Source organism: Glycine soja, chromosome 20, assembly GCF_004193775.1.
Source record: "Glycine soja cultivar W05 chromosome 20, ASM419377v2, whole genome shotgun sequence".
In the NCBI taxonomy this organism is placed as follows: domain Eukaryota; kingdom Viridiplantae; phylum Streptophyta; class Magnoliopsida; order Fabales; family Fabaceae; genus Glycine; species Glycine soja.
Genome location: NC_041021.1, coordinates 44783793 through 44798877, shown reverse-complemented (window position 1 = coordinate 44798877; position 15085 = coordinate 44783793). Strand labels below are relative to the sequence as shown.

Sequence of the window (15085 nt, the reverse complement as noted above, 5' to 3'; positions counted from 1 at the left end):
GCAAATAGTTAGCAACAAAAACAAAAATAACAATATGTTATTTAATTGTCCGTTTAATGTAAAAAATATACTACTATACTAGCAAATTTTATATCAGAATCAAAAGTAACCGTAAAGTGACATAATGTATGTTTGAATTGGTAATAAATTCAATTCATAATTATTATTTGATAAAAAAATATTTGATTTGTTTATTATATGCAAATTTGGTGAATTTAACTCATAAAAATTCAAATATAATTCATTGATTAATTTGAAGTTTGACTAGAAGTCAAGTAAAGTTTGATCAATAATTATTTTTATCAACAATCGAATTTGATATTATTTGAGTGATTTAACTTTAACTTGAACATATTAATTATTAATGTTCGATCACTTGGTTAATATAATTGTTATTTTAACTTTTCAATGCTATATTAATTATTTTTTTTACTTATATTTCTTACATATTAATATTTTCTTTTATTTATTTATTACTTTTTCTTGTTTTATGTAAAACAACCTAAATTGATTATTATTTTGAGATGAAGAAAGTATCTATCTTGAAAATGAAGTCATGATTGTAGATATCATTTTATTTAAAATCCTCATGATCAAAATTATTTTTTTACCAATAAATGGTTAGTTTAGATGTTTGTGGATTTGGTTCCTTAAGCATTCCACATCACACCAGATGTCACGAGTTAAAAAAAAAATTAATAATTTTGTTGTGTTAGATATTCCTTTTGTTCCATAATATATGATGTTTTAGGAAAAAATTATTCTAAAATATGTCATTTTATAAAATCAATACTATATTAAGTACTTTTTTTTAAGATACCCTTAATAAATACTTAGTGAAAGTAATATACAGGAAAAATAAATGAATCATTAATAAAAAAAATAATAAATTAAGAAGTTATCTAATATTTTTAAATTCAATAAATTAATTATATTTTTAATACTTAAAACATTCATATATTATAGAGGAGAGGGAGTACAATTTTAGTATTGTAAAATTGACTTTTGATTTGAATTAATAAGATAGGCGTTACATGGTTGCATTGGGATGAATATGAAGTGGAGACGTTAGAAATTGGGAAATTGAAACGTTGATCACGGAGGAATAGTGGTGGTGCAATCTGAGCCATGGATGGCAAGCACCAAGATTGACGGTGTACAAGTGGCGGTTGCTCATTGGTGAGGATGCTCAAAACACAATTCCTGCTGTGGGACCCACATTTTTGTAATTCTCCGTAGTTGAGTTGAGGACGCCTATTTCATCACCACCTCTCTCTTTCTTGTTTCTTATGAGAACTAGAGAGCCCTGCCCAACAGTAAATTATTATAATATGCATATGGTGCTGCAGCTGTGCTGATTTGGCATTTTCTGGTCTTGTTGCTTGCTTCCATTTCATGTTTACATAGAGGAGCAAGCTTAGCTACTTTCGGCAAATGAACTCAGAGACCCAAAGAAAGCGAGTGTTGTATGTTTTAGAACTGAGACAAATAGTATATATTTGTCATCTTGGTTGGTTGAGCATTCTTGTCAAATGAGGTATGTGTTTTCGAATGTTCTAATTCCTTTCAATCTTCTTCTAAACCAAAACCCCTTCTCCTCAAATTAAATTCATTTTCCTCTCACTTTTTTATTATAGGTAGGTGATTTATTTTGACACGCAGATTCAAACTGCATGCAATACACGCGCAAGATGTTTTAAAGACCACGCCAGAAAGAGAACAAAAGAAAAAGAAAAAGCCTTGTTTCAAAAAAAATTCCCAATTTTCAAGGAAAAGAGAAAGAGAGAAAAAATGGATTGTAGTAACGAGTTGGAAATGCAAGAACCGAGCATTGAGACGGATAAGCTTAGTTACGAAATCTTCTCCATTCTCGAAAGCAAGTTCCTCTTCGGCTACGACGATCCAAAGCTCTGGTTCCCCAAACAAATACCTACGAAGCCGGAATCTCAAACTCCGGCGGCTACCGCCGCCGTGAACGGCGTCTCCTCCGTCAAGAACCAGCGCGGCAAGATATGCATTCTTGCCATCGACGGCGGCGGCATGCGCGGGATTCTCGCCGGAAAAGCCCTCGCCTACCTGGAAGCCGCGCTTAAGAAGAAATCCGGCGACCAGAGCGCCACCATCGCCGACTACTTCGACGTGGCCGCCGGCGCCGGGGTCGGCGGCATCTTCACCGCGATGCTCTTCGCGACCAAGGACCACCACCGCCCGCTTTTCTCCGCCGACGATACGTGGCGGTTTCTCGCCGAGAAAGGAAACAAATTCTACCGCGCCGGCGGCGGCGCCAGCAACCGCGGGTTCCTGAAGAAAATATTGTCCGGCGGAGACTCCGGCTCGGTGTCGTCGGCGACGGCAGGTTTGGAGAAAGCGGTGAAGGAAGCGTTCACGGCGGAGAAGGGTGGGAGTTTGACTCTAAAGGACACTATAAAACCGGTTTTGATTCCGTGCTACGACTTATCGAGTACCGCGCCGTTTTTGTTCTCACGTGCGGACGCGTTGGAAACGGATAGCTTCGACTTCCGGTTGTGGGAGGTGTGTCGTGCGACCTCGGCCGGACCGGGTTTGTTCGAACCGGTCCAGATGCGGTCCGTGGACGGTCAGACGAAGTGCGTGGCCGTGGACGGAGGGTTAGCGATGAGTAACCCAACGGGCGCGGCAATCACGCACGTGCTGCATAACAAGCAAGAGTTTCCGTTCGTTCGAGGCGTGGAGGACCTTCTTGTTCTGTCCCTCGGAACGGGTCAACTATTGGAGGTGAGTTACGACTTTGACCGAGTCAAACGCTGGAAGGCCAAGGATTGGGCCCGGCCCATGGCCCTCATTTCCGGCGACGGCTCCTCCGACCTCGTCGACCAGGCCGTCGCCATGGCCTTTGGTCAGTGCCGCAGCACCAATTATGTCCGCATTCAGGTATTTTATTATTATTATTATTGTGGGTCTTGTTGTCATTAGTTATCAAATTAAAAGAAAATATTTATTGTGAACAGAAGAGTGAAATTTTTTTTAATTTCTTAACCTAGAACATTAGTTGACATTTAGTTATTAATATTATTTATTTTGGATGGGTCAATTTTGTGGTTAGTCAAATTGTCAGTTGTCACAATTATGGTTTGAATAAATGGTAAAAAGGAAACTGATAATGGCTTTCAATTTTATTCTTTCTCATTTGTGGTAACTGGTTGAGTTTGTGAAATTCATAAACGTTAAGGGGGTATTAAATGGAGTCAATTTCACACCAGCCGGAGGGTAAGGGGTGTGGGGTTTCTGTTGTGTGTTGTCTGGATGTAGCTAGCAAGTTGGATGAGTATGTATGGGGGTAGCAATAGCATAGCTGGATTTGGACTTGTTAGGGGGATATCCATTGATGGATGGGTGTTAATTAATGAAATGCTTTTTGTCGATTTTGTTTTGTGTATCAATGTTAAGGAAACCTTGCCATTCTTGATCAACTTAGTTTTCGTTATAGTTATACCATGGAAAATGGATACAAATGCTATTTGGCATTCTCAGTTGGATTGAATGAATGCCCATTTGTGACTCTTTCTTAATTAGAGCTGTGTCGTGTGTAGTATAGAAATACACCTCTTTTAATTTTTTAGGTATAACTAATAATAAAAGCCCATTCCATATCGGTTGGGATTGTGATCACCAAACGGGTTGGATTTAAATCGCGATTAATGCGTGTATCTCGTCTTTTAATTTCTTTCATTTTGTCCTTTTCATTTGAATTTATGATGCTGGCAGCTGGCTGGCATTGAAATCTTACTGACACCATTATAGAGCTGAGTGTAAGCAATATTTACTAGGGTATATTTTAGTTTTTACATTATTGTGACAGGCAAATGGGTCAAGTATGGGGCGATGTGGACCCAATGTGGATACAGATTCAAGTCCCGGCAATGTGAAGATGCTGATAGGAATAGCAGAGGAGATGTTGAAGCAGGAGAATGTAGAGTCTGTTCTGTTTGGAGGAAAGAGAATTGGGGAGCAGAGTAACTTCGAGAAACTTGACTGGTTTGCTGGAGAACTTGTTCAGGAGCATCAGAGGAGGAGCTGCAGAATAGCTCCCACTGTTGCTTTCAAGCAAGCTAACCCAAAAGCGACTTAGGCCATCCATGGCCAACAACAGTTCAAAGAATCAACCTAAAGAAAAAGGTAACCACTCTTTCAAAGAAAGCGTTTTCGGGGACCCCGCTGAATAAATTACCAAAGGGAAGGCATCTTAATTAAAATAATGATGGCAATAAAGTACTACTACTCAGGTGTTTTTGTTTTTACTGTTTAATTAATCATGCATGCCCTACATTACATTGCTCACAACTAATCCCATTTTCTAATAGCTTCATTTAATCAAATCACAAGCATTTATGTCGTCGATGTATGACAGTATAACATTCTTAAATTCTTTTTCCTGGTCAGGTATTTCGTTAGTTACTTGAAAGTATGTTTACCTACTGAACCCCTTCCTTTTTTTTGGGTTTATATTTATCTTTTTCTGTTCTCTGGGGAAACTTTGGTGATGGGGTGAAATGTTGAACATAGTATCGGTAAATTTAATTGGTGGGGGATGATCACTACTTGTGGATGTCTTGTAGTGAAATATCATACAGGTTCATCCTAACTACCCCAATTGAATTTCATTGACTAGCAAAGAATTGTTATCAAGAACAGGTGCTGAATTTGTCAGCTTCTGTGTATGCGTGGACGTGAATTTGTCAAAGTTGTCTCCTTATTAGCTCAGTATAGATTATCAAATCTTTTTGACAAGCAATTGTTGTTATATGTCGTATTGAAGGAAGATGAAAGAACATAGGTGATGTCGGGCCACCGACACTTATGTTAGTATTGGGAAAAGGGCATTGTGGTCAATTTATTTCAAAAGGGGAAAAGCAGGGTGGGAACTTGGAAGATGTTAAGAGGGTATTTGGATCATAAAGAATGAGATCATGGCGGGACACCCTTAAAAGTATTTCCGTAGTCCTGAAAAGGTGCCTCTTCATGTCATGATGCCAAGGGTGGCTGGTTGGTTTCATTTATAAAAAATTGGGGTAGTTGACTATTAAATTTGCTCTTCAGAGTAAATCAAATTATGTATTGAGATTCTTAACTACTAGTTAACTTGTAACTGCATGTGCAGAGGTCATTGAGGTAACTTGCTTGAAATTCTAGTATTCAGTAGTTGTAGGTCATACCCCTAATTAAGTAGGCTCCTTTTTCTGCGGTTTGTCGTATCTTGTTTCCTCATTCGATCCGTATATCTGGTTGCACATCTCTCTTATCTTTTTCCGACCTAAGATGGTAGTTTTCTAGGCCCTTGAATTAATTACTAGGCCCAATCAACTTTTTTGAATTTGTAGATTATTATTCGAACCACTTAATTTTCTGTGAGATTTCACAGAAACCAAATTTCCATACTTTAATTGAGTAAAATGCGGCTCTTTTTATAAGTATGTTTCTGGGGTATCATATGGGAAATTAACTTTATTACATACTATTGACTAAATAAAGAACATTTGGGCAGTCAGAGAGAAAGAAATTGGTTTGCTGGATTCGGGGAACTCTGACTATGAAGGGAACAAGAAATGGAGATTCCAAAGCATGAGTACTTGAGCGGGACTTTTTTTCTTAAAAAAAGAAAATAACTGAACAAAAGGTATTCACTATTAGATCACTGCTCACATGTCCCCTAGAAGAGAGAATGTTCAACACAGGCTCAAAAATCCAAACATATTCCTTTTTTCCTTTGAAACTCTCAAATGATTATGTTTGCCAACCCCAACAGCCAATGGGGTTCTAAGAAATTAAAATCTAAAGCATCTAATTATTTTCATTTTGACTAATTCTTGAAGTTTAAAGAATTTCATCTTGTCAATGGCAAAATTCTTGTTGTATCTCATGGGAATTGTATGTGAAAGATTTTGACGTCAGGTTTTATTTCTTGCAGTGAAAAACCGATATAGGAGGAAGCAGGAGCAAGGGAAAAAAAAACAAGAAAAGAAAAAGGCAGATAGTAGTAGTATAGCAGCTTTTCTTTTCAGGATAGACAAAGAAGGTTAGGGAGTCGAGTGAAAAGGACAAGTGGTGTAAAAAGGCTGGAAAATCTTTGTGGGATACTTTGCCCTCTAGTGGACAGACATTGTGGTGTCCACTCTACCTTTCTATTAGGGTAAGAAACGAAGAAAGAAAAGGCCAGTGTCTGAGTTGAAGCTTTTTAGGGTCAAACATGAATCAAGTGTGAATTTTTTATTTTTAAAATGAGAATTCAGGGTGGTAAATTGGATTACATTCTTCCATTCCATTCTACTTTCTTCTTCTTAAGGATATTTTGTAAATCTCTTTTTCATATTAAAAATGTTTTTATCGATGCTTCAAAGAAACTATGGAGGTGGTGGGCTACGTTGTTATTATAAATTATAAATATGTGGCCACACTTGTCTCTGACCAAAGATTGTTTTTTATTGTTCTTACTGTTTTTTGATTTCTTAGCATGGTTATGTTGAGTGTGTATCTTTTTTTAATGATCATCACTGTCGCCCGTGACGATGGATAGCCAATCATATTCTTAGCTTTGAACTATCGGATAAGAAATCAAAAGTAACAAAATTTTTATTAACATTAACATATTAAATGTTGTATTACTGACCCACTAGGGTCGATCTGTTGAAAGATTGAGATAAATACATGAGGTTATATGTTTAAATTTCAATAATCATCGTATACAAAATAAAAATAAAAATTATATCACTAAACGGTGGATTGATTGGCACATGATTCTATCTTAATAATAATCTCAAATTTTTAAATTTTGAGTATACAATTGTATTAAATATTTAATTTTTTTATTATTCATAATAATAATGTTATTCAACTTCGCAACAACTATTTCTCATATAGTAGTCTATTAAAAACATATGAAATGTTGTGACCAAGATCATATTAAATGTTGTGATCCTTTATAGAAGTTTTTATTTATTTTATCTTTTAAGATCTGGTTACAGAGTCTAAATATATTGATTAAAAGATTAATAGAAAAAAATTATCAAAATTATAATGTGGTGTATTGAAAACATTATTTCATAAAATTTATTTATTTTTTTATCTATATTTTATCTTGTAAGAATATAAATTAATTCCAAGGTCAATATGACCTTTTTTTATACTTTTTATGACATGTAAGGTTTTGATAAATGTATTTAGAAATGTAATTAATGTGTTGAATTTAAAAAAAAAAAAAAGAGATAATTTTCTAATATAATAGTATTATTTATCTCTTTAATTTATAACTCATTTACTCTTTTTATATATTACTTGAATAAAGTATTGATTCAAGTAAATTTTCTTCTCTAAAACGTCATATATAATTTGATAGGGAGGGAGTAATTTGTAATGAGTTCTGATTTGAAATTTGGAAAAGTGAAATGGCTATGTTGTTTTGTTTATATTGTTATTTTTATCAAGTGTCCTCGGGGCTCTTCTCTATGCATTGTGTGGCTTATGGAAGAGTGTTATTTTTATGGTCCTTGTGCATGCTCAACTCATGAGATCTTCGTCTTCATGCGCTACGGCTGGTTCTATTTACAAAACAGAGGGAAAATAAGAATAATTGTTATAATGAGCTCAAATCGACATTATAGCTTTAAGCACTAAGGTTTTGTTTGAACAATTTTTTTTATATCAAAAACTACTTACCGGAGGAGAGAAGAAAATCAGATATTCAACTTTTTTATAAACTAATGTCAATTCATGTAATATATGTTTCCTAATTATTTTGGAGAAGTTAAATGAGAAGAGTTTTGAAAATTTAATATTATAAAAGAATTGAAACTAAATATCTAAAATTATAAAATTATGAAATAGTTATTTTTTTATTAAAAAATAAACTTAATTAAGACTCACAATAAAATCAAATAAATTCCTACTAATTAAGTGCCTGATTGAGTAGTCAATGAAACAATTTGATTTGTATTAAAACGAGTTTTATAAAGCTAAGGCTGTGTTTCGTTTATTATTTGATGGCTTTTAGTGTGTTTGTCTTCCTGTGTCAATCCCCTCAAACGAACGTTCAGATAAAAGCAAAAAATTGTTATTTTTCAGAAAATGGTTTTTTATATATGCAACAATAGTCATCTCAAAATTTATATTTAATGATGTTTGAAAAGTAATTAGACATTTTTTAGTTCTTATAATTTAATGTTTTTTTATTTTTAGTTTTCACAAATTATATTTGTTTTATTTTTTATCTGTATAATATTTTAGATAATGTTTTTTTTTCATAATCTAAACGTTAATCTAAAATATTTTAAAGACTAAAAATAAAATAAATATAATTTACTGAAACTAAAATAAAAAATAATTTTACAAAAAGACAGACACAAAATACTAAACTATAAAAATTAAAAAAATATTTAACCCTTCTCATAATTGATAGTGTAGATTCCATTTACACTTACTAGATACAAATTAAACTCTCAATTTTGTTGTGTCTTTGAATCGACAGTGGGTTTCTAACAATCAAAACATTGTGAGGCAATAGGATTCAAAGCTGACAGATAAAAAAAAGGAAGTGAAAGCATAATAAGAAGATGATCTGGTGGCCATTACTTTTCTTTGCAATCCCTGTAATTGAGGGTAACGTACGTTTTAACTTTTAGGACTTGTTGTTGGACCCTTTGATTTGTTGACATTTCGGCTTTTGGATAGAAATTTTACTTTGTAGTGGACACATTCTGGAGGGTACAAATTTAGCAACGAGAGAAGTTCATTAACCTCAACGACGATTTGATAATGATCTATCAACGAGAGATTACAAAATATAATTGAACCCAATGCCATTTATAGATGTTGGATGATCCTATTTATTTAGTTAAACGATCAATCCTATATCCTTATTAAGTAAACGTAATTCAAAAGTCTAACAAAGAAATTGACAATAACGAGCACATCTATTTATTACTTAACCCATGCATGTCATTAATCACCCTTAGTCCTCTTCTCCAAGAGAATTATAGAAAAAATGAATATTCCAAAGACGAAACTATGTGTGAGTTAAATAAATAATATTCTACAAGTATCCTTTTTCTTAATTATGTAATCATGTATTTGTTATTTCATTATGTGACGATTCAAATTAATAATCTTTTTAATTAGTTATACAATAAAATAAATTTTATTTTCTTAATTACTTAATTAATATTTTGTTTTTTCAATCAATATTAAACATAACGAGATGTTTGTAAATAAATAATAAGAGAATCTTTTATATATCAACTAAACTAATTTTAAAAAAACTTCAAAATTTTAAGATTCTTCAAAATTTTAAATGCATGTATTTTTATATTTTAATTTATATATATATATATATATATATATATATATATATATATATATATATATATATATATATATTAAAAAGCATACATTACAAACGTATGACTTAATCCTATATTTATTCAAAAGTATTTTATTTAATGAAACGTCTCAATTAGTACAGATGTTATTTTTCAGGATAATAAATTAAACCTCTAAGATTTAATTTGGACGAATATATCAATCTGCCTAAGCTGCCGTAAAAGACTAAACCATGACCCATTGTTTCACATGCATGAGCAGACAAGAAATATGTTCTACTATTCCAGTGAAAAAAGTTAGGTTAATATATATAGTGTTTATACCAACTATTCAATTAATTGTTTTTGCAATTTCTGAGTAATCATGTATCAAAAATCTTACACCACTGTTTGATCCTTTCAGTCCTATCTTACAGAAAGATACTTTTCCCTTGATCATTTTCCCACCCATAATTAAATAGCCCTCTACTAATCAAACAAACATAAAGATAAATTGATTGATTCTTGTCAATTGTTGCTTTGTTGACATTTTTGTCTTGCTTTGATCACATTTAGCATCTCATAATAGGATGCTTTGCCCATCTTTTCCACTATTCAATATGTGAAAGATACCATATAATATATTCAGATAAAGCGGCTTATATGGTCTTTACTAATTTCAGATTAAGCCTACTAGGTTTAACGAAAAAGAGCCTCAAGAATATTGTTCATACATGATTAAAAAAATGTTACCATCTAATTAACCAATCGGTGGAACACTGTGAGTCACGAGGTTAGAAAAGAAAGTAGCTATATTGGAGGAAGTCCTAACTTAATTTCCTGTTTGGAAAGTGGAAAATTTCTTTTCTTTTGGGGGAGAAAGTGAGGGAAGGATATCCTATAAATTAAAGAGATAATGAAGTTAATATGGACCTAGAATTATAGGTGATAGCTATTAGCTAGTGGGAGGGCAATCTGTTCACGAATAAGTCATTTTTAAAGTCATTGTAGCTGGTGCTAAGTCATTGTTTTAAGAAAAATAATAGTGGGTAGTTCCCTTTTTGTCATGTTCTTTAGGGCTATTCATCTTTTCCGTGTATATGCCTATTGTCTAGATAACCTACTTATATCTTCATATATATTAATTTTGATGCTCTTTTGTTTGGTACTGCCTACAACCACAGGGCTAATTATCTTTAATTTGTCATTTGGGGTCACCCTTTCCCCTTACTTTGCATATATAAATTAAAGGAACTATAAGTAATATACTAATGATATTGATTAAAAAATTAAAAATTATAAGAGAACACAAAAAAATTATTAACAATACAATTTCAAGCATTTTAATAAAAATCATAAAGACACTGGTAAACATATATTTAAATTAAATATCATTATGGTCTTTATGGATGACAACTTCATAATGGGATCTTTCTTTTGTTATTCAAAATTATTGGCTTATCCTTCTTCCATTTGGGCATTTTTGCTATCTTCACACCCGTTATCATTATTAATGGGATTAGCACGCTCATAGGGCCACCATACACGACCTCCTACTAAACTCAATTAAATTAGATTATAATAACAGTGAAAATGATCACGATGATAATGACAAAAGGTGCCTCATTAGAGCTCTATCCTCCGCACAAAATAATTCCATTTAGTGTTCAAATAACAAACAATTTACATTACTAATTGCTCGGTCTCGCTTTTTTCTCTCTTCAGTCATCATATGTGAGCTGAAATATAATTAATGAAAAGGCAATCAATCATATATATGGCTGGCTCTAGCTTGTTGATATTGGATTTGAAGGGTTGCTAACTGAAAGTGATGACACAAAAAATAATTAAGAATAATGTGAGAGATTAAGTCCCTATTTAAGTGCCGTGCTTGCAAAAAACTTCTTATTGGGTTGATTAGAGAGTTCAACTTCAACATGAAGTGAAGTTCTGCACGCTGAATCTTTTAAGAATATATGATAAAGTGATGTTTCGCTTTCACAACACAATATAAAAGAATGAATTGGAATGATACGTGGACTTGGTACGGTGGTTTAATTTACCAGTAATAAAGTCACTGAAATTTGCAACAGACAAGGACCGAATTAACTAGGTATAAATATTGAAGGATGTGCACGATTCAATTGTGAATTTATTTGTTGGGAGGAAAAGCGTGTAGAATTAATCCATACCATGATTAATTATGCATTCAAACATTTGTTAAGTATTTCTCAATTGTCTTGCATACTTATGTGCTAATTAATTAAGATATGCATTTAATTTGAGTTTAAATCTAGACATCTGGTTGTCGTCTTAATATGCTTGGTAATTTGATAAGGAAAATTCCGATTTGTTATTAAACACACAATAAACTTAACACAAATACAGGTTTGTTTAATACTACAATAATATTAACATTTTTATCCGTAGTACGATAATATTCATATATACTAGTTATTTTACAAAATATAAAATCCAGAATTCTAAGATTTATTAGCAGAATAACAGATGTTAAATTCAAGTCGAGATCTAGATAACAACCCTTTATTTTGATTAATTACTCTTCTCGTGTATATTTTATGTTTACTATGTATGGCCTACAACCTTCATAAAACAACTAAACCTGAATTACGAAAGTACCTCAATATATATATATAAAAGAGATTCATTAGATGTTTAAATTTCTGAACTGTAAACCAAGAGTCAATATATTGGTCAAATAGAATATCCCTCCCTCTTTCTTTAGCCTTATACAATTTTGTTGGTAAAAATATAATGTACTACATTTTATGACAGAAAAAAAAATGCAGTGCAATATTATATTGCACTGCATAAAACATGCTACATAATTATTTTTTTTCTTAGACCGGTACGTAACCATATTAGATTATGACTAAATATGAATATCTTTTTTAGCGAAGAGTTAAATTGTTATTCATCACACTATAATCTCATTGGTTAAACTAAAAATCTTGTTGATGATGAATAGACCCATTTAATACCACTGATTTGCCATAAAAATTATCTGTCAATTTAACCATAACTAATTGTGTTTTTATCATAAACTCGATATAAAGATATGTCGCTCGATTGAAAAATATGAATGACCTAAAAATTCACTGCTCTCCGCACATGATAATATTCTAAGGTGATTTATTAACATATCCTTTTTATTGAATAATTTATTTTGGTCTTATATAATGGAAGAAACTAGAAAGGTTCCGTTAACCAAAATATTAAGAAAGGAATAGTTTAGTTGTATATAATTTCAATAAATAAATAAAAGCTGTCATTAGGCATATCTTATCAGATATTCCGATGCAGATCCTTCAGTTGTAACGACCGGATTAGTTAGAAAATAAACATTAATTGTAATGTGACATGTGATTAATTGTAATGAGAAATTTGATAAACTTCTAATATAAAACACACCATATGGTGAATATAACTATCTAAAACCGACCAGACATGGTTCTAACAAAAGTCAGTAACAATTAATATTAATATTATTAAAGATAAAACAATATTATCATAAAGAAAATATTATTTAAGGTAGGTTCCTATGTACTAGTGCTAGATGTTATAAAGTCAATTCGTGCAAATACGACATTTCACAAAAATATAAGCTGTCGTCTCAACGAGTCATCATTATGGATAGTAACAAAAACTACAATTTGAGAGCCATTATCTGACTGAAAGCAATTCGATGACATTTAATTTCTTCATTATGTATATTTCTTCTACTAAACATTATTGGTCGTTATCTTGAAGAGTTGAATGTGATAGAAAGAAAGTGACTGAAGTGTGTTGGATAGATTTTGAAATTTTTATTTTTTTTAGGATTGATTATGTTTTTAGTATTTATAATATATCCATTTTATATGGTTTTAGTTCTCATAAAAAAATATCGACTTTTATTTCTATAAAAGTTTGTTTTACAGTTAGTTTTTATTACTACAATTTACTGATAACAATCATATATTGGATTACAGACATAATGCTTATTAAATATCAATATAAATTAAAATGAATATTTTTTAATATAAGAAATATTTATATAAATTTTTTTATAATCTTATAAAGACTAAAAAATAATTCTATGAATTAAAATCGTAAAGAAAATTACAAGCATCAAAATATAAAGACTAAAAATAAAATAAAAAAAGTATATTATAGATCTAACAGACATATTTAAGATTTTTATAGGGTTTTTAGAAGTTATTCTTTCTAGTTTCTGATAAAAACATTACAAAACTATTTTTTTTTGTTTTTAATTATCAAATATAAACATATTTTAAGTTAAAATTGCCGTTTTATTGGGAAAAAAAAGGCACAAACAAACAAACTTGGTGATGAATTTCATATATCACTTAGCGAGAAAAGGATTCAATTATCATCTAATCTAATTAAAGGCAAACTAAGATACTTTAACAACCTGGACTATATTAGGTTGGCTGACTTTTTAGGATTGACAAAGTTTGAATAGTTAGTCATAGTCTTAATCAAGTTTTAACCCAAATGATTGTATTAATTATTTAATATTTGACTAAGACACTTGTATTAGATCAGAGATTCACACATAGCACATGGAGAGCAGGGGTCAGGACTAGGGAGTATCTCTCCTTTCCCCGTTGCTGCAATTCGGATGTTCTCCCATTTGTCTCCATTTCTAGCCTATTTGTTTTTCCTATTCCTATTCTTTATTTCCCACAATCTTTGTAACTAGGATCACAACATTGAAATAAGGATAAATTGATAGTGCTATTTTTTTCACTATTAAGTAATAAAATATGTTATATAGTAGTTGATCTTTAACTTTTTGTAGTTATTATTTTTAAAATCCTACTAAGAATACAATTATTTAATAATATAAAAACTTTTATTATGACAACGTATAAGTCTGTTAAACTCTTAAAATAATAACAACAACAACATTATCAATGATAAAGAAAATAACTGTATACATTTAATAAATTGAAGTCTCTTTTAATAAATTTAAATTTATATAAAGAATAATAATGAAAATAAGAAAATATTAAAAATACATTTATATGTGTAACAATATTGTTCTAATAGTGGTTCTTCATTTCTCATTTATTATTATTTAATTTAGACACTCCACAAAAGAAATGTTTATTTATATATAGTTAAAAATTAGAATAAATAAACATTTTCAATGTACAATTATATTATAATTAAAATTCATAATAAATAAATGTCTTTGAATATAAAAAATATATTTTAGATTTACAATGCATAACTCAAGTTGTGATCTTTTAAAAAATACCATTGAAATTTAATTTAGAGATAAAGGTAAAAAAGAGTAGATTGAAAACAATAGACAACTAAACAGAGCAAATACAAAGATAATGATAAAAGAAAAGAAGTTCACGATGATTGAGAGAAATTTTTTGATTAGTTACAGTATTAGTGTTAGAAGTGCACATCTAAATAAAAGAGAGAGAAAATATTAAGAATGTTTAATAGAGAAAGTGATGAGAATAAGAGACTTAAGAGTTTTATTCTTCAAGTTGTATATCCCAATTTATAATATACTAGATACTAGATTACAAATTACCTATAGAGAAAAAAAAAAGAAGACAATATACTACAAAATGAGGCTAGGAACTCTTTCCCAAAGGGCTAAAAAGTGAATAGAAGACATGCTAAATCGCATACTACTCCTGCAACAATCCAAAAGAATTCTCACAATCTTTTCAAATTACTCCTTTTATCTTTATCTTTATATTTGATAAAAG

General features: G+C 31.1%; 1 protein-coding gene across 1 annotated transcript; it reads left to right on the top strand.

Moving 5' to 3' along the window:
• The first annotated feature begins 1285 nt into the window (after positions 1-1285).
• LOC114402881 (patatin-like protein 6) lies at positions 1286-6438 on the top strand. The gene is made up of 4 exons (XM_028365564.1): positions 1286-1537; positions 1638-2910; positions 3839-4155; positions 5945-6438. Exons 2-3 carry the CDS (start codon positions 1792-1794, stop codon positions 4106-4108), a joined length of 1389 nt encoding a protein of 462 aa, XP_028221365.1. The 5' UTR covers positions 1286-1537; positions 1638-1791; the 3' UTR covers positions 4109-4155; positions 5945-6438.
• The last annotated feature ends 8647 nt before the right edge of the window (positions 6439-15085 follow it).

Bases quoted from the DNA above. Each gene is read 5' to 3' on its own strand.
- LOC114402881 (XM_028365564.1), top strand. From the start codon at position 1,792: ATGGATTGTAGTAACGAGTTGGAAATGCAAGAACCGAGCATTGAGACG. The intron at 2,911-3,838 runs GTATTTTATTAT...TTATTGTGACAG, and splicing joins CCAATTATGTCCGCATTCAG to GCAAATGGGTCAAGTATGGG.